We start from the raw sequence: 24,894 nt of genomic DNA, 5'->3' as shown, positions 1-24,894 counted from the left end.
CTTTTCCAGCTCTTCTCGGCTTACTCTTGGCTTCGTTGCATCTGTAGAAGAAAGCTGACCACGATTGGAGTTGGAAGTCATGAACTTGCTGGGTTGTAGGCATCAAATCCTCAGTCCATCTTCAAACCGGTTTCGGCAGTGTTGGGATATAGATGAGGGCAATATAGGTACACATCTCAACTTCTGAAATGTCTTAATCTAGAAGCATCACTTTTGCAACTTGTGGATTATAGCATTGGGAAGTGGGAGATTGGATTATAATCACCAACCTCTTGTTTTACCAAACACCCATCCAACTTAAATTATGGAATAAGCAGCTTAAGCTGCTCTAACCTCGGGGCCAAACTGGGCCTTAGTAGACACTGACCTGCAAGATTTCTCAATTAGAAAAGAAAAAATCGGAAGAATTACCAAAGAAAAAAAATAAAAAGGAATAACATGTAGAGGAATTTAGAGAAATATATATGGTATAAGTAACTCATGGGCTTCTAAAAGTGGAGCCCAGGTAGCTGTGAATGTATATTCCACCATACTTGTGTGGTCATGTGGAACGTCATCTTTTCCGGAAGTTAGTCCAGCTTGAAATCACTGTGCTCATATTATTAGGGATTGCGGTCAAATTCATTTCCTCAAATTCTGGTAATGAATTTGACCAAGGGAGCTTCTATTCATACCTCCAAAGTTGGCATTTGGACCTCCCAACTTAATAGACCTCCAACTTACTTTTATAGATAACCAATACCTCCCTAATTTTCCCACAACGCCCATCGTCCAATAAAATCAATAAAAACTTCTTCTTTTACGTTCTATTCATACCTCCAAAATCAGTAGTCGAACCTCATTCAATTTTTGAAGATTACACAATCCTATTTTACCCTTCATACAATTAAGCTGCACAAAAAAAAAAAAAAAATCTCCAGTCGGTAGTCAATACAGTATTTTTCATTAAATCTATTGAATATAGAAGCACGTTGGTATACTGCTATCTGAGATGTTTAGATATTACTCCCAATTCTCAAAATTTTTAATTAAACTGAGTTTTTGGATACAAAATTTTCATTACTTAATTATGATTTACGTACAGTCGATACAGATGCCTGTACTGAAAGTTGTCATGGTGTTCCAAAGCCAGTCCAACATAATGCTCTTTAGCTTGGAGAGAGACACATATTTACTAATTGCTTCGAGTTGGAAAAAAAGTACAAGCAGCAATATAATAGGCAATGCACAGTTTAGAATTTTACTAATTGCCTCATCGAAACATACTATTTGTAAAGGTAAGAAGAGACTTTTTTTTTTTTTTTTTGTCTGTGAGCTGTGACCTATTGGTTTCTAGGATAACCGATATTGTGGATGTCACAGTTTCAAACCCCACTGACATCATGGGAGGGGAGGGGTGGGGTGGGGTTAAAAAAATTATAAAAAAAAAAAAAAGTTTTTTTTTTTGTCTCTTTTGTGTCCTTATTGGTAATTTGGCATGAGTTGACAAAGTCAAATATAATTTGAAAAAAATAGAGAGGTACAAATACTAATTTTGGAGGTATGAATAGAAGCTCCTTTTGACCAAATGAAAAACAATAAAATCTGGCAAGTAATTAAAGATAAAATAAATAAATAAAATATTCCCCACAATTGTTATCCAAAGCACAAAATTGTGCAAATGTATTCCTACTTACTCCATCAACAAAATTTTATTCCTGCTAACCAAATTTAAAATGAAATGTCAATTTTACTCTTAACCTAAATAATAAATTACAGCCTGCCACTCCCCTCTCTCTCTCTCTCTCTCTCTCTCTCTCTCTCTCTCTCTCTCAGCGCCGTTGTCAAGGATCAATTTGAGGCATCTGAGCCTGCCAAGAAGCAACAGCAGCAGCCGAAAGTAGTCGAGCAGCCGTGAAGAAATTTGGTGCCCAAAGCCCAATCTCTCTCTCTCTCTCTCTCTTCCGCGCTGAAGAAACTTCACATTTTTGCCCAAAGCCCGACCTCACCTTTGTGCTCGGTGATGGCCGTCGCAGAAGCAAACGGCGGCGAATTGCAAGAACGGGAAACAGGATGTTCACTCTGTCCTCGATTCGTCGATGCTTGAGAACTCATTTGGGTCAACATTGTCATCTCCGTTGCTGGCCAATTTGCCTCCAATTCGGGTCCACATGGGTTTGCTCAGATGAAGGTGGGTTTGGTTGGGCAGCAAAAGCAAGACGATGGTGACAGCTTTGTGGTGTTGTCTTCGCTGTTGTTGCCGGTTTTGTGGCAGCAAAAGGGAGAAGACGTGGGTTTTGTTGGGTAGCAGAAGCAAGATGATGGTGGGTTTGCTCCGATTCGGTGCCCAGAGCATTTTCTAGGTGCCCAAATCATTTTTTTTTTGGTAAACTGTGGGCAGAAGGCCGAGAAAGAAAGAAAAAAAGAAAAAAAAATGTTTTATTATCTCATAATAAAATGTTTATTGCCCCCCAATAAAAGGTTTTGAATTGACGTAATCTCCTCATATTTTTCCTCAATCAAAGTTTTATTTGTCTAAATTTAGGGAGATTAGTTCCCCTTCCCCCTAGTAAATTTTTATTGCCCCCCAATAAACATTTGTTGGGGGAAATAAAGGCTTATTGGGAGGCAATAAAAGTTTATTGGGGGGAGCAATAAACATCTCCGGTGACCTATGAGATCTCTGAAGACTTCTGGGTGCCCAAATCAAATTTTTTTTTTTTGTCAACTATGGGAGGAAGGCCAAGAAGGAAACAAAAAAAAAAAGTTTTATTATCTTATAATAAAACGTTTATTGCCCCTCAATAAAAGGTTTTGGATTGACATAATCTCCTCATCTTCCTCAATTAAAGTTTTATTTGTCTAATTTTAGGGAGATTAGTTCCCCTTCCCCCTAATCTCCGGTGACCTATGAGATCTCTGAAGACTTCTGGGTGCCCAAATCAAATTTTTTTTTTTTGTCAACTATGGGAGGAAGGCCAAGAAGGAAACAAAAAAAAAAGTTTTATTATCTTGTAATAAAACGTTTATTGCCCCTCAATAAAAGGTTTTGAATTGACATAATCTCCTCATCTTCCTCAATCAAAGTTTTATTTGTCTAATTTTAGGGAGATTAGTTCCCCTTCCCCCTAATCTTCGGCGACCTATGAGATCTCCGAAGACTTCTTTAGGGACCTCCGACAAGGTTTCATAAACTTCATTGCCCCCCAATAAATGTTTATTGGGGACAATACATGTTTACTAGGGGGACAATAAACCTCTCCTGTGACCTATAAGATCTTCGACCATCTCTTTGGGGACCTCCAGCGAGGTTTTCAGAGAAGTTCGGTGGCCGGCAACCAGTGACCGGATTCCGGCGGTCGGTTACCGGAGTCCGGCAAAGTCACCTATGGCTTATTTCTCTTCCATTTTTCCTCTCTATGTGACAAAGAGGTGAGGGCAAAATAGTCTAAAAAAAAACTTAATTGGCTATTAGGGAAGAACTTATTAGAATCATTATAGGTAAGTGGGAAAAAAAAATAAGTAAGTGGTGTAAGGGGGCAAAAAGTCCCTAGAATTAGGGTAAATGGTAAAAAAACCCTTCTTATTATTGTCTCTGCATGGAGTTTTACCAAATAGATCGTTAATTAGCCTATCCTGTTAGACGGCACCAGTAGAGGAGGTAGTCAAGATCTACATGAGATAGATGTGTAAGAGCAGATGAGAGAAGATATTTATGTGAATTAGAGCTTTTAACCTAGTGCTTTGCTAAAGTTTGAGAACCATCTTCTTTATGGCGGCGGCTTCTAGTACCTTGCTATTGTTAGTAAATGGTGGCTATGGCGGTTTTTAGGCTGCTTATTCTCTTCTTCGTTGCTCTAGGTGGCGAAGGTTCTGAGGTGGTGTCGGGGTTTAGTGATGTCATGGATGTGGCTTGTGTTGTAACCACACTCGGTGGTGCTGACTGGGTGGAGTGCTCGGTGTTGAACCGTGTGGTTTTGAATCGAGATGGGCTCTCAGTGGCTCAGATCACGAGTTGGATGAAGAAGCCAGGCAGTTTCTCATCATCCATCAACATGGTCGAGTATGAACTCGTATTGACGCGCTCTATGACTTTCGTGAAGAAAGTTTTCAGAGAAACTGAACGTATAAAAAGTCAACTCTTGAGCTCCCTAAAACAACTCATTCAAAGTAATTATTCATCCAAAAATAATTCCACTCCACCCCTAAACCACGTAATCGTCCTAACAATCAACTTAATAATTTTCAAAAAATCATCAGAAATTAATAACTAATTTTTGGGGTATTACACGTGGCTTGTGTTGCTATCACACTCGGTGGCGCTGACTGGGCGGAGTGCTCGATGTTGAACCGTGTGGTTTTGAATCGAGATGGGATCTCAGTGGCTCGGATTGTAAGTTGGATGAAGGAGCCAGGCGGTTTCTTATCGTCCATCAACACGGCCAAGTACGATGGGATCAGATTGGGTGTGGTTGCCCTTTGGGTTCCGACTCTGTGATGGGTGCCAGAGATCACGCTATTGGCACTGGATTTCAGCCTCTTTCAGAGCCTGCCGATGAGTGGGTCAGAAGCGTAGGTGCTGGTGGAGGACGTGGTGACACCGGCGAAGGGCGCGGTTTCTTCTCCTGCTTAGGTAGCGATGGTGATTTTCAAGTAGCCATCTAGCCATGTTGGAATTGTGTCGGCTAGGCTTGGTGGCTTTGGGTGTCTAGGGTTCCTCAAGACTGGTCTCTTTAGGCTCGATTAGTTTGAGCTCATAGTATTTTTAGGTTTATGTTTTTTATTTTAGCTTTGGGTTCCCATCCTTTTTTACTCAAATATGATGGGCTTATTTTTTTTATTTTTTTGAGTGGGGAAGATCGACAAGAAATAAATAGCCTCGTAGGTAGTTTATTAATTTTGGGGTTATTTTATTTCTTGTTTTTGCACTTAATAAAAAAAGGTGAGTGTGCTACGAGTATGCTAAGTAGTATACTTGTGTGAGGGGTGTGCTAGGGCTGCGTGCTCTATGTAATGACTTCTACTGACAGCCCTATGAGCAAGTCAGTATTGTACTGCTTGCTGAAATGCATAATGGATAACATTTTTAACTCAAAAAAAGAAAAAATAGATCGCTGGAATATATTGCAGTTCCATAGCCGATATTGTGATTAGTTGCCTTTGAAAGATTATGTTAGGCCTCAATATTTTTTGAGAAACCCATTGAGCCCGGCCAGTATGACAATGGTCGAATCTCAATCTTATCCTAAGCCTCACAGGATTACTTTCGTCATCACACATGAAGTTACTAACGCGGCCGAAGGTGTTAAATCTTATAGGTATTATGTTGCATAATTTCTTCACTCCAACTACTTGACAAAAATAAATAAGAGAAAGAAAGTACCGTGTGAATGAAAGTGTTTTGATTTAGGTGCTCATGACGTGGAGTATGATTTATACATATGAATTGAGGGTCCTCGTAAGATAGGAAGCTTTAACTCGCTATGTTGCCTATGAAGTAGAATACACACATAGATATATCCTTCTCTGCTAAGGAGGTCCTTTGGATTTCCTTGATATACCCACTTTTCGATCGCATATCCACATCTCAACCGTTCAGTTTTTATGTATATAAGTAGATCATCTATGCAAATTTTTAGCCAAATTGATGATCATTAAAGCACTGCGATTTACAATTATAAACACGAACAGTTCAAGTTGGACATATTTGGTTCGTTCATTGATTTAATCTAGTTCGATATCTTAACGATCATCAATTTGGCTGAAAATTTGCAGAAGTGATCTATATATTAGGACCTAAAAACTGAACGGTCGAGATGTGGATATGCGATCGAAAAGTGGGTCTATCAATGAAATCTTTAGATATTAATATCTAAAAATCTCCTTAGCAGAAAAAAGTTATATATATAGGGAAAAAAATGCAAACCATACCTGACGTTCGTTTCATTAGTAACTTTGGTACCTCAACTTAAAAAAATGTCAGATTGGTACCTGAGGTTCACTCCCTGACCCAACATAAGTACCTGGAGCCCATTTCGCCGTTATGCCGTTAGCTCAATTTCAAAATGGGAAGGGTATTTCTCTTTATTCATACGGGCAACCTACACTTATCTGTTCCATTTCACCCAAAATGGAATCACTTTGAACCTCTCTCTCCAAATCATATGTGTACTTTCCCTCTCTGTATCTCATCCACTGCTAAGATAGAGATTCGCTTCAGAAATCACTAAAACAACAGAGGAAAGGAAGACTGAGGAAGATTTGATTCGATTCCATGGATAGAACTTGGAGATACTTTCGTGTGTATGGGGAGCCACTCGTATATGCAGGTAAAATGAAATGCCCCCCCCCCCCCCCCCCCCCCCCAAAAAAAAAAGTTTGTCACTTTTACTCTATTAGTTTGGAATTGATTCTTTAAGGCTTTTTGTGTCTTTATATGGTTGAGTCATTGTCGATATGGTGGTGGGTTTGTGGCTTTATGTGGTTTTGTCTAGGGTTTGGGTGGTTTTTCCCCCTTTTTTTTTGTCTTTTTATGAAATTGTTTATTTCTCTGTCTGTTTTATGTCGGAATCAGGTGGTTGAGGAGGTTAAATGAATTAGGTTTAGGGTTTATGGCTGGGTTGGTGGGGAATTTAAAAATCCCAGCTGCTTTGGGGGTTTATAGTAGTCAAAGGGGAAAGTTATTAAACCTAGGTTGGTGAAATCTTAAATTAGAGACTGACAAATTAGGGAATTGTGTGTAATGCATCTAAAATGAATGGGATGAATACATTTACAGTTTTGCAATTTCATCAACTGAAACACTATGAAATGTGTAATGCAGATCCATCTTTGTTCACCATGAAGATATATCATGGAGGGAGGTTTCACAGTACCAGTGGTTTAGATAAGAGTTACAGGGGGGAAGTGTTGTATGTTGATGGGGTTGACCCTGACAATGTCTCATTGACAGGGTTGCATTATTGGGCTATGATATGGGATATCAGACACCTCCAATACAGTTTTGGTTTCGAATTCCGGGTAGTGAGGAAGGTACAGGATATCTGCCAGTGATGAATGATAGTGAGGCAGTGGACATGTACAAGTATGTCTCCCCTAGGACCAAGCTTCTGGAGCTTTATATACTTTGTGAAAGTCCAAAGAGGGTGTTCATGGTAGATGAGCTTGACAAGTATGATGAGGATTTAGATCACACTTCTTTCATGAACTGGTGGATTGATGATGTAGAAGAAGGGTCCATTAGTGATGATGTGGATGATGATGGGCCTCCAATTGTGGAGCTGTCAGATGATGATGGGCCATTTGTAGATGAAAATACAGAGGATAATGTTGTTCCAAGTAACCGTTATAGGCTGGGGGTTGGTACTGGGCCAAGGGTTGGTGATGGCCCAAGGAATGTTGACGGGCCAGGCCTTGAGAGCCAATCAAGGAAAAAAAGAACTTTAGACAAAGGGAAACAGAAGGTGCAGCATGATGACATTCAAGCACCAAAGAAAAAGAAAGGCAGGCCTAGTAAGGTTGTTCAGCCTAGATATGCAACACGGTCTGGGGGATAATGTTCTGGGCAAGGAGAAGGGACATCAAATGGTGGGAGCATACCCCTGCAAGAGGAAGATTGGGATTCAAGTTCTACCGATTCTGATGACCCCAACTTTGATAGGATTAGAGATTCTAACATTGAGCTGGATAGTGAGGGTGATGACGAGCAGTTTGCTGAAAATGTTGATGGTGATCCATCTAGGGTAAATGAATGGGATGATATGGGCTTTGAGGGAAACATTTCATAGGAGGATGGGAATGAAAGTGATAAATTGGGTAGTTTACATGGCTCTTCAAATGAGGAGGGTGAGGATAGAGGGAGGTTTCCTGTGAAGTGCAGGAAAAGGTATTCCAACTAGGGGAGAGTTTAAGGGAAAAGAAGGCATGAAGAACCTTAGCTTTGAGTTGGGAATGGAGTTTTCCAATTCAAGGGTTTTCAAGAATGCTGTTACGTCCCTTATCTCAACTTACTTGTTTACTAGTCATTCAGACGGTAAACGACAATTACTTTCACCTTTTACTTTGCTTCGATACTTTTAGTGGCCCTAAAAGTTGACTTTTTGTTTGGATCAGTTTTGAGAAAAACTTCCTACATAAAAGTCGTAGAAGACATTAAACTGAGCGCGTGCATATATGGTACGTAAAAATCAGAGTTCGTATGTGAAAGTTATAAGTGAAATACAAAGTTATTGTTCATGGTAATTTTATATATATTTGAAAAATTACTGTGAGTAGGTCAGAACCTACCAACTCGGTAACTCTCTCTCTCTCTTTCTGTTCCACTATTCACCGTCGTAACTTCGTCGTCCATCCACCTGGGAGCATGCCACCGGCACCGTTCGACTCGTCTCCTCCTCCTCAACACGTCTGTGGTGGTGGATCATCGCGTTGTGGCCAGAAAAAGAAGATACAAGCAGTGGAAGTTCACTGTAGCATTTGGAGGTCAACGCCGTTTTCTTCCAACTCTGGCCACCTCCGGCGATGAAACCAGGTCCTTTAGAAGCGCCTTGGAGTGTACTTGGATCCCCCCAAATTTCATAACCCAGATCGAAGCGTGGAAGGAGAAATCACGACGGGAAATTTTCTACACTATTCCCCGTCGGGTCCTTTCGGGTTTGCTTGGTTTCTGGCCAGTTCAAGGTATTTTTTGAATTTTGTTGTAGTTGAGAAAGATGTTTGGATTGTTGAGAGGAAGCTACTGGTAAAATTTGGTGGTTAGAGGTGATGTTGGACGGCCGTGCGTGGAGCCCACGCACCGCCACTGTGGGTGGCGCGTGGAGGCGTGTATGGCAGGATTTTTGGCTTCTGTTTTTAGCTAGATAAATTATGTGTGAGTTGTAGAATCTGTAAATGTGTGTTTGGTGGAATTTGGAGAAGTTTGTTATTGATTGTGAATTTTCGAAGTTTGGGGTTTCGGATGTCGATTTATGGGAATCTAACCTTCAGATTTCCCTTGTTTCCGCTATGGAATACTTTAATTCACGGATTGATATTAGTGGTGAAGTTTGGGTTGAATCCGGAAAGAAATGAAGATATTGATTTACAAGGGGTTTTTGGGTTTCATTTTAGATTCTTATTTAATTGTCGAATTGTTGTTTACGGAATATAATTGTGTACAAGACGAGGTACCGACCCATCGCTCGATGAGGATCCTTACGCTTGGGTACCACGTTAGCCGTATACTGTGAGTGGACTTTTATTTTAAGTAATAATGCATGCGGTTATTTCTCGAACTAATGCTTTATTTAATTATCATAATATTTGTCTAGCATATTATTTTGGTTTCGGATTATAGTTTCGTTTATCAATTGATTCTTCCATCATGATTTTCGAATATGAGTTTTCTATGCTCGAACTTGAATTTATGATTTATGTTGATTTTCGACGAATTATTTTCCGAGGTGATTTCTGGAATTAAACATTATATTTTATTCATCAATTTTGAGATTTTTGAAAGGCTTTCGAAAATGGAATTTTCGAGGAAATTATATTCATTTGTTGATGGATTTGAGAATATCCTTTTGGCGTGTGGGACATGTCGTTGATACATGTGATTTATCATGCCATTCTCCATGTACGGTTGGGAATCGTACTCGAGCTTTTATTTGCGAGATTTTGGAGAAGTCTTATTGGTTTTTAGTTTTCGTATGGTTTTTAACCCACAATACCTGGGTCGTTATATTTTATTGCTAGCTAGCCTATTAGTACTCCTCCCCGCTTACTATGTGTTTGTGGGTGAGTTGAGCAAAGAGCATGGGATGCTCAAGAGCCTGGAAGGCTCCGACCAGAGCCTGGGAGGCTTCCGTACTCGTATGGTGATGACTTCTTCCCCATACTCTATCGTTACTTGACTAGTGGGACTTGTCCGATCTTGTTTAACCAGCGGGGCTGGTCTTGTTTCAGTGGTCTCGAGAGCTGTCTGGTCCAACTGAACACGGGTTGTATCGGTCTGCTACTATCGCTATCGGTCTCTCTTATCTGCAAAATAGACAAAGGTCAGAGGGAAGACCGGGTGTGCAGGCCTTCAACGCTCCGATGCCTAAGTCAGTATCGGATTAGATAATGATAATGGAAAGCGATAGTAAACAGTTACCTCTTTAGGTCATTGGAGATTACCTTAATGTAGCAGGTTTGTGGGAGCTTGGTTTCGTTTCTTTCTGTGTGGGACACTTGGGATCCAGATATCGCCCCGAGGGGTATCCGAATCCCCAGCTGGCTTATAGGCGATACAAGTATATAGGCAATACGAGTCTTGTGCTTCCGATACTTGTGTCTAGGAGGTATGTGTATACCAACCGGTCTTATTTTTCTTGAGTGTTGGAGTATCTTTCTTTTAACTTGGTTGTTTGTGACTAGCGGGGCTAGTCGGTTTTCTTGAGCTGAACATTATTCGGATAATTTTCCTTAATTGTTGCATGCATCAAGTTTTTTAAAGGAATAAACGTTAAACATGGGAAAGTATAAAATCCTTTTTCTTTACAATTATTTAATTTTGTCCACTCACGCTAACGTTTTTTTTTATCTACTTCCCCCCCCCCCCCCCCCCCCCGGGACCTTTGGTTTCAAATGCCCAGTTCACAGTGAAGCTGTTCGACTTTAGGAGTTGAGACTTAGCACCACCGCTGCCATCTATCCTTCGTAGGTTACTTGCTAACCTACTTTGTATATTGTTTTTCTTTTGTCTTTAGACTGCTCTGATAACCATGGGACTGTTGTATTAATATTGTAAACTATGAGTTGGTTGTAAAACTGAGATATTTGGATTTTTGGATACTCTAATTTGTGGAGTTGTTTGTTTGTGGGATCAAGGTGGCTCCAGGAGTTTAAGGGTGATTGTTTAGAAGTGTAAATTTATTTCTACAGGTTTTAGGTAGTCCATTTTAGGGGTGACTCTGCTGAATTTTCGGTAGAGTTATTCCTAAAGTGGGCCCCACATGGCCATCTCTGATTTCAGGGTGGAATTCGGGGCAGGTCCTGTCAAATGCTATTAGGAAGCATTCTATTCTGACAAAAAAGGAAGTCAGATTCCCAACTAACACCAGACACAAGGTGAGAAATAACTACATTATGAACTGTGGTCTGTTTTCTTTTTCATTTAATCTCCCCACTGTAATTCTTTTGGACTAAATACTGTTTAGTCCTTAAGCTTTTGACTATAAAACACTTCAGTCCCTGGCCTTCTAATTTCACACGTTTAGTCTTTGTACTTCAAAATTTCGGACCAATAGGTCCTTACCGTCTAAAACCTCAGTTAAATCGCGGCGAAATGTCTATTATGCCCTCAATTCTTTTTTTTTTTAAATAAATTTATTCCTTTCTTTTTTCTTTTTTTTTATTATTTTTTCTTTATTTTATTCTTTTTCTTTCTTTTTATCTCTTCTCCTCCACCCCCTACGAGGAATGATGAAGAAACAAATAGAAAGAAAGAAAGGGAAAAAAAATTCCTTTTCCAAAAAAATAAAATAATTAATTAATTTTAAAAAAAAACTGAGGGCATAATAGACATTTTGCCACGACTTAACGGAGGTTTTAGACGGCAAGGACCTATTGGTCCGAAATTTTGAAGTACAAGGACTAAACGTGTGAAATTAGAAGGCTAGGGACTGAAGTGTTTTATGGTCAAAAGCTCAAGGACTAAACAGTATTTAGTCCAATTCTTTTCATCTTCATTAACTGATGTGCTTCATGTTTATTGACAAGATGTGTGCAAGGTGTATAACTTTACCAGGTTGACCTTGGAAAGTTTATGCCTCAACTACTGATCTTGATAATCCCACAATCTACATTAGGACATTAAAGCTTGAGCACAAGTGCAATACAGTGGTGAAAAAGGTGTGCCAGATGCATACTCCTTTCATAACAGAAGAGTGTCAAGCATTCTTCATGATTGATCTCAACTGGTCAGAGAAGGCATGCAGAATGCCATAAACAAGGATTTCGGGATGGAGGTTGGATACCAGATGTGCTATATGACAAGGATGAAGGCCAAGAAACTAGCACAAGGCACTTATGAAGACCAGTACAATTTGCTTGAAAGCTATGCTCATGAGCTCAAGAAAAGGAACCCTGGTACCTCAGTTTGGATTCAGATTGAGTTGGATGGAGAGGTTACTAGATTCAAGAGGATTTACATATGTATAGAGGCTCTGAAGAGGGGATGGAGGGAAGGATGCAAGCCATTCATAGGATTAGATGGTTGTCACTTGAAGACAGTCCACAAGGGTCAGCTGCTCTCTGCTGTTGGCATTGATGGAAATAATGGGATTTACCCTATAGCTTGGGCAATAGTCAAAGCAGAAAGCAGGGAAACTTGGACATGGTTTCTGGATTTTTTGAAGGCTGATCTGGAAATACATCACAGTGGACATTACACTTTCATGAGTGACAAGTAGAAGGGACTGGAGTAGGTCATCAAAGAGTTGTTCCCAGATGCTGCACACAGGCACTGTGTCAAACATCTTCACAACAACTTTAAGAGTGATGGACACACAGGTTGTATTATTTGAACTATTTTTCTTCTTAATTGTTTTCTGCAGCTTATGTCAGACTTCTAACTTAGCATGTTTAATTGTTCATTGATTGTAGGGCTGGAGTTGAAACAAAAGCTTTAGCCGTGGCAAGGAGCTGTACAATGAACACTTTTTCATTGAAGCAATGGAAGATTTGAAGAAAAGCTCAGTTAATGCATGGCAATGGTGAATGGACAGACCTGCAATTCACTGGTCAAAGTCTCATTTCTAAGCAAAGTTCAAATGTGACTTCCTTCTCAACAACCACAGTGAGAGCTTTAACAAAAGCATTTTGTCAGCAAGGAAGAAGCCTATACTAGCATGTCTGGAAGAAATCAGAACATGAACCATGGTGAGGTTAGCAAATCGCTGGAATTCTGGCCCTAATTGGTAGCGTAAGGTAGCCAAGAGTGGAAATTAAGCTGTTGAGTGTAGACTTTAGCCATGATTATAGGCCAGTTGCATCAAGTCCATGGAGATATGAGGTACAAGGAAGAGGGGTTGGATCGATGTCAGAGTAGGGTGGTTGCACAACACTCAGTGGCCTTGGATACCAAGTCCTGCACTTATGGAAGATATGATATATTTGGCCTACCATGTGGCCATGCAATAGCAGCCATTTACTCAAAAGGAATGACCCCTGATGACTTTGTAGATGCATGTTATACCAAGGAGACATACATGAAGGCTTATGACCTAATTATGCATCCAATTGCTGGAGTGAAGGAGTGGGAAAAGATTCATAGGCCAATTGCACCTCCTTTGTATAGAAGACAACCTGGCAGGCCTAAAATGAGTAGGACCAAAGAACCAAGTGAGGTGTTTTACTTGTCCAGTTGGTTGTTACTGTTACTAATATCAACAACTTTTTTTTGGGTTGTAGATGAGGTGGCTCCACCTCCTGGAACAACCAAGTTACCAAAGGTCTACTACTCTCAGGTAAAATGTGGGATCTGCCATCAAAAAGGCCACAATAAGAGGACATGTCTCAAGAGTAATCAGGTATGCTTTAGGGATAATTTTGTGTTCTGGAAATTTGAATTAGATGGTTGGAAGTGTTGATTGCTGTGGAATGTTGGGGAATTGCTAAACTATTTGTTATTGTAGGCACCTGCTGAGAATGTACAAGCCCAATCTGCTGAGAATGCAGATGTCCAGCCTCAGCCTATGCATATGCCTCCCCAGCCTGAGCCTATGCCTTCCCAGCCCGCTGACCCTATGCAGCCCCAATCTCAGAGTGACCGGGGGCCCCAAGTGGATTATGTGGCTACCCAGCTGTCCCAAACTACATCATCTGCCCAAGCAGGAGGATCCCAGCCCCAGTTCAGAGCTAGGAGGTTCAAAGCCCTAGCTCATAGGAAACCCAAGCCTCAAAATGCACCCCCAAGCCCACCAAGTTCAGATGAATGAGTACATGATGTTTTTTGTAGGAACCAGGTTATGTTGTTAATGCTTGGCTTTTTAGAGTTATTTTAGACTGGTTCTGAAATGATGTGTGATACATGCCATTTTTGTTGTTTATGTGCCTTCAAACATTGGCATTTTAAGTTGTTGAATATGGCTTTTTGGGACATATGCCTAACTTCATCTCTTTTGTAGCAATGGACATGCCTTCTTGAATGAAATTATGTGTTGTTGTGGACAATTTTTTAGCTTCTGTGTTGTTTCATTTCTTTGCCATTTTTGGGCTATCAGATTATTGAGCAAACTAAAGTTCAGGTACCAAGATTGTATGCATTTTGGTAAGTCACATGATGGTTTAGTCGTTCCATCCAAATTTGGCGCAAAAAAGGGTTCAAAGGGCCCACAAAACTGGTATGACCAGACTCAATGGCGCAAATACATAAATGGACAGAAATACCCCACCAAAATTGCCACGTGGCTAGCGGCATAATGGCGAAATGGGCTCCAGGTACTTGTGTTGGGTCGGGGAGTGAACCTCAGATACCAATCTGACATTTTTTTAAATTGAAGTACCAAAGTTACTAATATAACGAACGTCGGGTATGGTTGGCATTTTTTTTCCATATATATATGTATATATATTTATTCCTTCATTTTCCTCAGATCTCGACTACAATCACAAGATAATCCAAAAGAAAAAGAAATGCATAATGCATACACTTGTTTGGCATATTTTTATAATCAATTTTGAACCTAAAAACAATAACCAGTGGTCTGCATCTTTAGTTGGCAAGTCAACAACATGTGTCTAAAGTTTAACGAAATTGTGCATTTCGTTTCCTTCTCTTTATTTTCCTTAATGTTAAAGGCGTGAGAGAAAATGAAGTAGAACATTGGAGCTCAAAAATGGATGAAGTCTGAAGAGACCAAGAAGCTAATCAGTATCGAAAACAAAACTAATTCATGAAAGAAACGATCTTCTTGAGCATGGTCACAGCATTGTCACAACTAGGATTGATCAAATGGAACACATGCTGCTCCTCCTTTGTTTCCAAAACCTCTACTACTCCATTCCATCCACTCTTCTTCAACACCTCACTGTAATACCACCCCCTATCTTTCAACGCATCCTTCTCCGCAACACAGACCAACACTTTCTCACAACCCAACTCCCCCAACTTCGGATCCTTACCCGGATTAAAAAGCGGGTCATCAGATCCACTAGTCAAAGGGTAAGCAAACCTCCACAAAGCAGCCAAATGCTCTCTATGACTCTCGCCCAAAGCTACCTCTCCGCCTATTGGTTCTTCACCCCAAAAGTATGGATGCCCCAGAACAATCCCATTCAGCTTAAAACCCACCAACTTCTCAGACCCAACTCTCAAACCCATGTGGTGAGCTATGTTAGCCCCAGCGCTATCACCTGAAAAGAAAACCCTGTTCAAATCTGCATGCCGGTTCAGCCACTCTTCCGGGCCGGTTCCGGCTAAATGGGACTCCACCCATTTGAGAGCGGCCCATGAATCTTCATAGGCAGCCGGAAGAGGGTGCTCCGGCACCAACCTATAGTCAACAGAAACAGCTACCACATTGGCTTCAGAGACTAAAGAGTTGCAGTAGTTGTGATATATGCGAGAGAAAGCACTTCCAATGCAGAAGCCACCGCCGTGAAAGTAAACCAGAAGAGGGAGCTTCCGGGTTGACTCGGCTGACTCGGTTGTGGTGGATTTGGGAATGTAAAGCCTTACAGAGACGGGTGGTGCGGTTGAGATGACGACGTCTTTGGATTGAACACCGGTTTGGGGATCGATGGATGCAGGGACTGTGGTTGTTCCCCAGGGTCGGTCGATTCGACCGTCTTTGTATACTTTGATCATGGGAGAGAAATCATGGGCTAGTTCGTCGCTCATGGTTGAAGAGATGATAAACAGAGCACAACTGATATGTATGGATGAGAAAGGAGGGCCTGTTATCTCTTTAAATATAGGTATGTTTTTGGATTTTTGTTGGTGCATTTTCTTCAACGCTGGAATTAAATTGCATAAACAATTCATTGTTGAAAGTCATTAAAGACTTGTATGTTACATCATGCATAACGCTCTCGAAGTCTCGAACTGTTCATTGGGAGAATAACGGGGATAGTCAATATCTTGTGATTACAAAACCCATTTTTTGTAATCTACCTTATATTCTTCCTCATGCATATATCTTGGAATAATTGGAAAGAATTCGAAAGAAAGAATAAAGAGGGTTTAGCAAGCAGTTGAACTAGTACGTAGAGGAATTTAGTGAAATATGGGAGGCACTTAATTCATCAGCTTAAGAAAATATGTGGATCGTCATCTTTTCTGGAAGGAGGGAATATCTTCCTTGAAATCACTGTGCTTATTCTATAAGGAATTGTCGTCAAATCCTGCCTAATGAATTTGACCAAAAGAAAAAAAAAAAAAAATTAATCGCGGCTTGGTTAAATGGTTTTACTAATCTGGAGGTGGAGGGAGACTCTAAAATTCTACTGGACAATATTTCGTGTGCTTGTCAAACCCTTGGAAGTTACATTCTCTTTTACAGGATATTAGAATTTTGAATGATAGAGTGGGGAATGTCACATTCAAGCATGTCAAACGTGAAGCAAACTTTCTTGCGGATGCTATAGCCAAATGTGGTCATTATCTTGAAGTTCAATCATGGAGCCACTCTTTACCTTTGTCAGCTAGTCAAGCCTTCCATTTTGATAATTTGGGTTGTGGTTGTATTAGGGGTTTTGTGTTGTAGTTTTATTTTGCCTGGTTGAAAAAAAGAAAGAAAGAAAAATCTGTTAAGTAATTAATGTTAAACAAATAAAAACTTTTCCCCACAATCGCTAAGTTCATATTATTGTCTCTATATGGAGTTTTACCAAATATAGATCATTGGAATGTAGTTTCGTAGCCCATATTGCTATTAGTTGCCTTTGGAAACATATGTACGTGTTGAGCCTCAATATTTTTTGAGTCAACCCATTGATGCCGCCGGTGCGATAATGGTTGAAATTGAAACCTTATCCTAAGCCTCATGGGAGTATGGAGGCGTTAAATCTTGTAGGCATAAATGCCGCCATAATAGGTACGTTGAATATGGAGAATTCTTGGGTACCTTGGTGTTTGCCATACCCGCATTTTGTTAAATATTTTGGACCATTGGATTAGTAATATATCCAATGGTTCAAAATATTTAACAAATTGGTAACTTGTTTAGCCCTTAGCCTTTCTAATTTTTTTGGTAACACAAACTACTAATTGAATTGAAAATAATAAAGATAGTGAAAACAATAAAGCCAATTAATGTTTGATTATCAATTGACAATTGACAATTATGATTTTTCCTTTTAAAAAAAAAATTAAAAGAACCTTCTATCCTAGGTTCACCGAATTACTTTTAGTTAAATAGTCTATACTACTAATTAATTTTATTATTAGTAAATTAATGCTTGATTAATGCTTGTTATTAATTGACAATTACACAATTGAAAATTACGTTTTTTCCTTATTAAAAACAAAAAACTTCTAACCTAAGTTTGCAAAATTAGTATTAGTTAAGTAATCTTTATTATCAATTAATTATATGGATTAAATACTTGTTACTCCCTATACTTTTCTCCTAAAAACAGTTCAGTCACTGACCTTTTAAATTAAATAGTTTAGTCCTTATTCTCTCTAATTCTCACACAACAAGTCCAAAATGAGTCCAAAATCACTATTATGCCCCTCATTTTCTATTTTTATTATTATTTTAATTTTTTTCTCTATTTTTTTTTATTTTTCTCCCCTTTTTTTATACTCTCTCTCTCTCTCTCTCTCCCTCCCTCTCTCCCTCTCTCCTCGCTTCTTTTTCCTTCTCTGCATTTCAATCTCAAATTCCAGTAGTTAGGGCCAAAACCCTAACAGTAATTCTCTCCTCTCTCCTGTCCACTTCTCTCGATCGGAGACCACCATTTCCGGCCACCAATTCAAAACACACCACCGCCAATCGATTCTGGACCCGATTCCGATTAAAACCCAAGAAGATCACTGCCATCCACCGCCGCCAGCCTCATCACGCGACCATCAAAGTCGCGACGGCGCTGCTCCCAAGCTCTCATCAAGTTTCGGCCATTTCCTCAACACACCCCCGCCATCAGCGTGCTCAGAGGAAGCCGAACATCAAAATCCAGAAGCCTCGCCGCCAGCCGTGCCTCGAAGGACCGCGCACGTTCCATCGCCGGAATCCTAGACCCTGGGTTTCTCCGGTCTTCCTTCTCCAAATCGAATCGAGCTCCAATACCTCTAAGAATGGAGTCAGTGCCTCTCCTTTTATCAAAACCAAGGGCTCGACTTCTGATTTCAACCAGAGCCGCCGCGGACGCCGTCGGATTATCCTATTCGTTCTAGGGAAAGGGTCCACGGAAAACAAGGGAAAGGGTTTTCTAGATGGGTCGAATATCGCCAGGCTTTGGCCACAGGTGAAAGCGGCGGCGGAGGAAATATCTCCGAGGCATTTGAAGGCCCTCAAAGGCAGCCATTTCGAAATTAGGGTTCAGCCCACTGACACCGTGAGCACCTTTCTTCTTCATCTCCTTTTTTTCGATTCAAATTTTGAATTTCTTTTGCCTTCTTTAGCATTTCGCCTTCTTTCTCTCTAATTGTGAGTCAAGTAATTGAACAATGCCCAATTGGAATGATGGAAATGTTGTGATGTAGAAGACTTGATGTAGTTATAGAGAATCAGTTTGGCTTGAAATTTGATGTGAAAAATGCAGGTTATGATTGGATGTTTGGCTCTGGTTGTTATGTTGCAGATGACAAGCATAGATTTGGCTTATGGTTTTTGAATTGTCGTAGTCTATGGAGTGTTACTTCTGAGCTATTGGCTCAATTGCTATCAATTGGATAGATTATGGATGATGGGTTGAAGAAAAAGAAGGTTTCGAAGAAGAAGAAGAATAAGGTTTCGACCCGAGGCCAAGAACAGCTCTGGCGAGAGAGAGAGAGAGGCAGAAAAAAAAAAAAAAAAAAAAAAAAAAAAAAAAAAAAAAGAGAGAAAAATAATATAAAAAACATAAAAAATGAGAGAAAAATGATAAAAAGATGAATTGAAGGGTATAATAGTCATTTTGGACTTGTTGTGTGAGAATTAGAGAGAATAAGGACTACACTATTTAATTTAAAAGGTCAGGGACTGAACTGTTTTTAGGAGAAAAGTATAGGGAGTAACAAGTATTTAATCCTAATTATATCATTAGTAGTTTCCTTAACCAAATATAATTCTTTTTACATGCATTTTACGATAACGACAACAATTAGTGTAAAAATAAATAATATTTGTTTTAAATGTAGTCAAATGAGAACCTACTTTAGGACTTATTTACTCAAATGAGAATCTACTTTACTCTAATGAGAACTTATTACAATTACCACTTTTATGACTTAATTACTCAAATGAGAACCTACTTTTCTCTAATGATCGAAGACCTTTTTTACTTTAATGCGAATTTTTTTTCTAATTACCACATGTGTCCTCAAAGTGGTTACATGAGTCCTCAAAGTGGTAAATATTATATAAAATAGAACATGTATGAATCTTTATGTTTTTATCATTAGTGAAATTATTACTACAATGACTACACATTTTATCACAACCCCCAACACTTGATGTAAAAGCGGTAACTTTTGTTCTATTTGTAGTAATTACTCCACCTAAACTAATGTACTAATTTATAGACAATTTAACAAGTATGACAACAAATTTGTTGTCAGAGTGGTAAATCTTTATGTTTTTATCAGTAATGAAATGATTACTACAATGACTACACATTGTACCACAATCACAACAATTGATGTAAAAGCGGTAACTTTTGTCCTATTTATAGTAATTACTCAACCTAAACTAATGTACTAATTTATGGACAATTTAACAAGTGCAACAACAAATTTGTTGTCAAAGTGGTAAATCTTTATATTTTTATCATTAATGGAATAATTACTCAATGACTACATATTTTACCATAACTCGCAACTATTGGTGTAAAAGCGGTAACTTTTGTTCTGATTGTAGTAATTACTTCAAAAACTATACCATTTACAAGATTACCAACCATTTTACAATTCCGACAACATTTGTGTTGTGAACATGGTAAAATTAAAATTGGACCAAAAGATATGTAACAACTCAGTATTGTAAGGAGCTTCTCCACTTGATAATCAAGGTTCTAAATTTGATAAAAGTTGTCCAAATATGATATTTACATCTCTGACCACTCAATTACAATAACCACAACAACTGTTGTCATAAGTCGTAATTGTAGTTCAACTATGTGTAATTTATTATTTTGACAATACTTGTTACATGATTTTTAACAATGTTACATATCAAGAAATAGTGTGTTGTTAATATGGTAAATTTTATTTTTTAAAATGACACATGTCGATATTTAATTGGGTAACCTGTTGACCAGTTCAGTAGGTTTCCACTATATTAATTTACTAAAAGTAAAAAAAATAAAAAAATAAAGGTATGACAAACACCAAGGTACCCAAGACGACCCCCGTTGAATATATAATATATTAATCTGAATGAACAGGGATAGTTTTTTGAAAGGTTATCTGGGAGAATTCACGATATTGGCCTCTTTCTTAAGTAGGCAGGACGCGACTGCAATCTTGCCTGCAATATATGAGGAAATATTGCACGGGAACAAAGTTTTCAACTCGTTGTGAGCGAGTACGTCAATGATAGCCAGCAGCTGCTAGATTTTTGCTCAGCTTTGGGCAAGTTCGTAAAGTCAGCTCGTGATAGTCATTCATATATGGACCACGTGGTTCAACAATACTTTGAGACCCGAGCACTGCAAGATGATCTTACAGAAACTGAAAAATCTCTAGGTCTCTGAGGATGTTGACGGGATTCAGCTGAAAGCTTGCTCGAAAAGCTCCAGTGTTTGGTCACGCAGTTTAACGAGATATTTAAGACTTTGGAAAGTGGAAAAAGAAGGTATTCAAAAGGAGCATGAACGTGTTTAGAGAATATCAAAGACTGTATGTTAGTGTGGCTGCGGGTATACTTACGTACTGTGCTTAACTTTTTATAGCCCTGCAGGTGCCGAAGTGTTACCGGACATCATACGTGATGTAGCTGATTGTGCTTACTATTCCAACAGTTATGGAAGCTGTTGCTGAATGTTATATCTAATCGGATTTATGTAAACCGATAAGCTTTCTCAGTTTACCATGTGCTGGCTACACTAATATTGTTACTATAATTAGGGTTCATGAGTTCTGGATTTTGTTAGGGTGTGTGCTCTTAGTATCCAATCATCTATGTTGCTGATCTGCTAAGCTACAGAATGATCTTTATTATAGTTAATGATCATATTACTTGAATATTGAAGGGCCATTCGAGTCTGTGAAAGACTTAAGAGTGCCACCACCTTGTTGTCATGTTGCCCGATTTGTATAGTACTTTTTATTGAATACCTCTAGTTTCTGTTAGTAATTGTTTGATTTACTTTTACTACAGGCTCTTTTTCCAGACAATACCTATGGTGTGGACAGTGGAGGTGATCCAAAAGTTATTCCCAAACTGACATATGAGGAATTTAAGGTATGTTGTGTTAACTGAGAAGAGCTAGTTATGTCTTAATACTAGGATAGGTTTTCAAATATCTGATCGTTGAGTTGTTGTAACCTTGAGATATTGTGATTTGGTCTAGTTGACTTATGGTGCTTTTAGTTGAGGATGGTTAACTTTTCTTTTTGTAGACTTAGAATCAGAATTTTTTTTTTTTTTTTTTTTTTCTCTTCAGTGAGTTTTGGTAGATTGTTAGTATTATATTTAGCACATTCTCCGCAATCTTATAAGCAGTGTCCTGGAAAATTTTAGCATGCTTCCAACATGTCATCTGAAGTTCTGGACCATATTGGCTGTAGAATGACTGTATTTAACTTTGATTAAGAAAGTGTTTAGTGTTTAACGTAGCTGCTTATCAGAATCGAAAACAATAACTAATTTATGAAAGAAACTAACTTCTTGAGCATGGTCACAGCATTGTCACAACTAGGATTGACCAAATGGAACACATGCTGCTCCTCCTTTGCTTCCATAACCTCCACTACTCCATTCCATCCACTCTTCTTCAACACCTCACTGTAATACCACCCCCTATCTTTCAACGAATCCTTCTCCGCAACGCAGACCAACACTTTCTCACAACCCAACTCCCCCAACTTCGGATCCTTACCCGGATTGAGAACCGGGTCATCGGATCCACTAGTCAAAGGGTAACAAAACCTCCACAAAGCAGCCAACATTTTTGTATGATTCTCAGCCAAAGCTAGCTCTCCCCCTATTGGTTCTTCACCCCAAAAGTATGGATGCACCAGAACAATCCCATTCAGCTTAAAACCCACCAACTTCTCAGACCCAACTCTCAAACCCATGTGGTGAGCTATGTTAGCCCCAGCGCTATCACCTGAAAAGAAAACCCGGTTCAATTCTGCATGCCGGTTCAGCCAGTCTTCCGGGCCGTTTCCTGCGAAATGGGACTCCACCCATTTGAGAGTGGCCCATGAATCTTCATAGGCAGCCGGAAGAGGGTGCTCCGGCACCAACCTATAGTCAACAGAAACAGCTACAACATTTGCTTCAGAGACTAAAGAGTTGAGGTAGTTGTGATAAGTGGGAGAGAAAGCACTTCCATTGCAGAAGCCACCGCCGTGAAAGTAAACCAGAAGAGGGAGCTTCCGGGTTGACTCGGTTGTGGTGGATTTGGGAATGTAAAGCCTTATAGAGACGGGTGGTGCGGTTGAGATGACGACGTCTTTGGATTGAACACCGGTTTGGGGATCGATGGATGCAGGGAGTGTGGATGTGCCCCAGAGTCGGTCGACTCGACCGTCTTTGTATACTTTGATGATGGGAAAGAAATCATGGGCTAGTTCATCGCTCATGGTTGAAGAGATGATAAACAGAGCACAACTGATATGTAAGGATGAGAAAGGAGGGCTTGTTCCCTCTTAATATATAGCTACGTTTTTGGTTTTTGTTGGTGGATTTTCTGTGACGCTGGAATTGTAATTTCAAGGTTGAAAATATGTTTTGAGTTTTTAGACAAGTCTTTGAAGACTTGATCTCTTACATCATGCATGACGCTCTCGAACTGTTCATTGGGAGAATAACGGGGCTAGTCAATACCTTGTGATTACAAACCCCATTTTTTGCAATCGACCTTATATTCTTCCTCATGCATCTTGGAATAGTTCGAAAGAATAAAGAGGGATGAGCAAGCAGTTGAACTAATACGTAGAGGAATTTAGCTAGTGAAATATGGTAGGCACTGAATTCATCAGCTTATGAAAATGGAGCCCAGCTAGCTGTGAATTTATATTCCAATTGTGTGTGGTCATGTGGATAGTCATATTTTCTGGAAGGAGGGAATATCTTCCTCGAAAGTCGAAATCACTGTTCTCATTTTATTTGGAATTGTCGTCAAATCCTGCCTAATGAATTTGACCAAAAGAAAAATAAGAAAATCCGGTAAGTAATTAAAGATAAACGAATAAAAACTCTTCCCCACAATCGCTAAGTGAATATTATTGTCTCCGTATGGAGTCTTACCAAAAAGATCATTGGAATGTAGTTTCGTAGCCCATATTGCGATTAGTTGCCTCTGGAAGCTTGTTTTGAGCTTCAATATTTTTTGAATCAACCCATTGTGCCCGTGCGATAATGGTCGAAGTTCAAACCTTATCCTAAGCCTCATGGGAGTATGGAGGCGTTAAATCTTGTAGGCATAATATGTTGCATGCATATATAATATATTAATCTGAATGACGCGGTAAACAACACACTAAATAGGGATAGTTTTTGACTTTTTGGATAGGTTATCCCAGATAACTTCACAATATTGGTATCTTTCTTGAATAGGCAGTCCGCGACTGCAATCTTGCCTGCAATGAGGAAATATTGCACGGGAACAAAGTTTTCTACTCGTTGTGAACAATTACGTCAATGATAGCCAGCAGCTGCTAGATTTTTGCTCAGCTTTGGGTAAGTTCGTAAAGTCCGCAGTCCGCTCGTGATAGTCATTCATATATGGACTACGTGGTTCAACAATTGAGAGGATCCCAGCACTGCAAGATGATATATTTTACAGAAACTGAAAAATCTCAAGGTCTCTGAGGATATATGTTGACGTTCATTCAGCGGAAAGCTTGCTCTAAAAGCTAGCTCCAATGTTTGGTCACGCAGTTTAATTAACGAGATATTCAAGACTTTGGAAAGTAGAAAAAGAAGGTATTTAAAAGGCGCATGAACGTGTTCTTTCTTGAGAGAGTATCAAAGACGGTGTGTATGTTAGTGTGGCTGCGGGTACTTACTGTGCTTACTTTTTATAGCCTTGCAGGTGCCGAAGTGTTATTGGACATCATACGTGTTGCAGCTGATTGTGCTTCTGGTCCATTAATTTACTTCACTTGTGGTGGATTACTCACTTATTGCAAAAGGTATGGAAGCTGTTGCTAATAATTCATTAATTCTAATGCTAGGGGATCTGCTTTTAAGGGCGGGATTACAGTAATTGCTGGATCTGCTGTGCTCTCATGGGGCGATTAACTCCTTGTTTGAAGCTTATGAAAACAATTTGGAAGATGGGAAAGCGGAGATCAACTCAATGCAAGCTGGAACTGTGATTGCCATTAAGGAGTTGGCGACATCGATCAAGTTTCGCATTGAACAGGTTGTAAACGAGGTTGATTCACTCTTTTCCAAAGTTGACACTTCATTAACATGGGAGATGTAGATTTCTTACAAAAGGATATTAAGGAAAAGCTGCAAATGTTTATATATGAAGAAAGTTGATGATTTGGAGGCATAAAATGTAGCATTGAAACATTGAAAGCCAGGGATGACGTTCGGAACAAAATCAAACCCAAGCCTATGGAACATGCAT

The 24,894-nt window shown here is 39.4% G+C and overlaps 2 protein-coding genes across 2 annotated transcripts; both read right to left on the bottom strand.

Annotated features, from left to right (window-relative positions):
* Positions 1-14,627: 14,627 nt before the first annotated feature.
* On the bottom strand, positions 14,628-15,935 carry LOC133738768 (probable carboxylesterase 12). The gene has a single exon (XM_062166380.1). It carries the CDS (start codon positions 15,839-15,841, stop codon positions 14,888-14,890), a length of 954 nt encoding a protein of 317 aa, XP_062022364.1. The 5' UTR covers positions 15,842-15,935; the 3' UTR covers positions 14,628-14,887.
* Positions 15,936-21,906: 5,971 nt separating this feature from the next.
* On the bottom strand, positions 21,907-23,011 carry LOC133740025 (probable carboxylesterase 12). Its single transcript, XM_062167858.1, has one exon. The coding sequence runs from the start codon at positions 22,892-22,894 to the stop codon at positions 21,950-21,952; it is 945 nt and encodes a 314-aa protein (XP_062023842.1). The 5' UTR covers positions 22,895-23,011; the 3' UTR covers positions 21,907-21,949.
* Positions 23,012-24,894: the final 1,883 nt, after the last annotated feature.

Source organism: Rosa rugosa, chromosome 3 (assembly GCF_958449725.1).
Source record: "Rosa rugosa chromosome 3, drRosRugo1.1, whole genome shotgun sequence".
NCBI lineage: Eukaryota > Viridiplantae > Streptophyta > Magnoliopsida > Rosales > Rosaceae > Rosa > Rosa rugosa.
Note: the sequence above shows the minus strand (reverse complement) of the source record. Positions and strands in the feature narration are given on the sequence as shown.

What these genes read in the sequence shown, in the direction of transcription:
- LOC133740025 (XM_062167858.1), bottom strand. Translation starts at nt 22,894, where the DNA reads ATGAGCGATGAACTAGCCCATGATTTCTTTCCCATCATCAAAGTATAC.
- LOC133738768 (XM_062166380.1), bottom strand. Translation starts at nt 15,841, where the DNA reads ATGAGCGACGAACTAGCCCATGATTTCTCTCCCATGATCAAAGTATAC.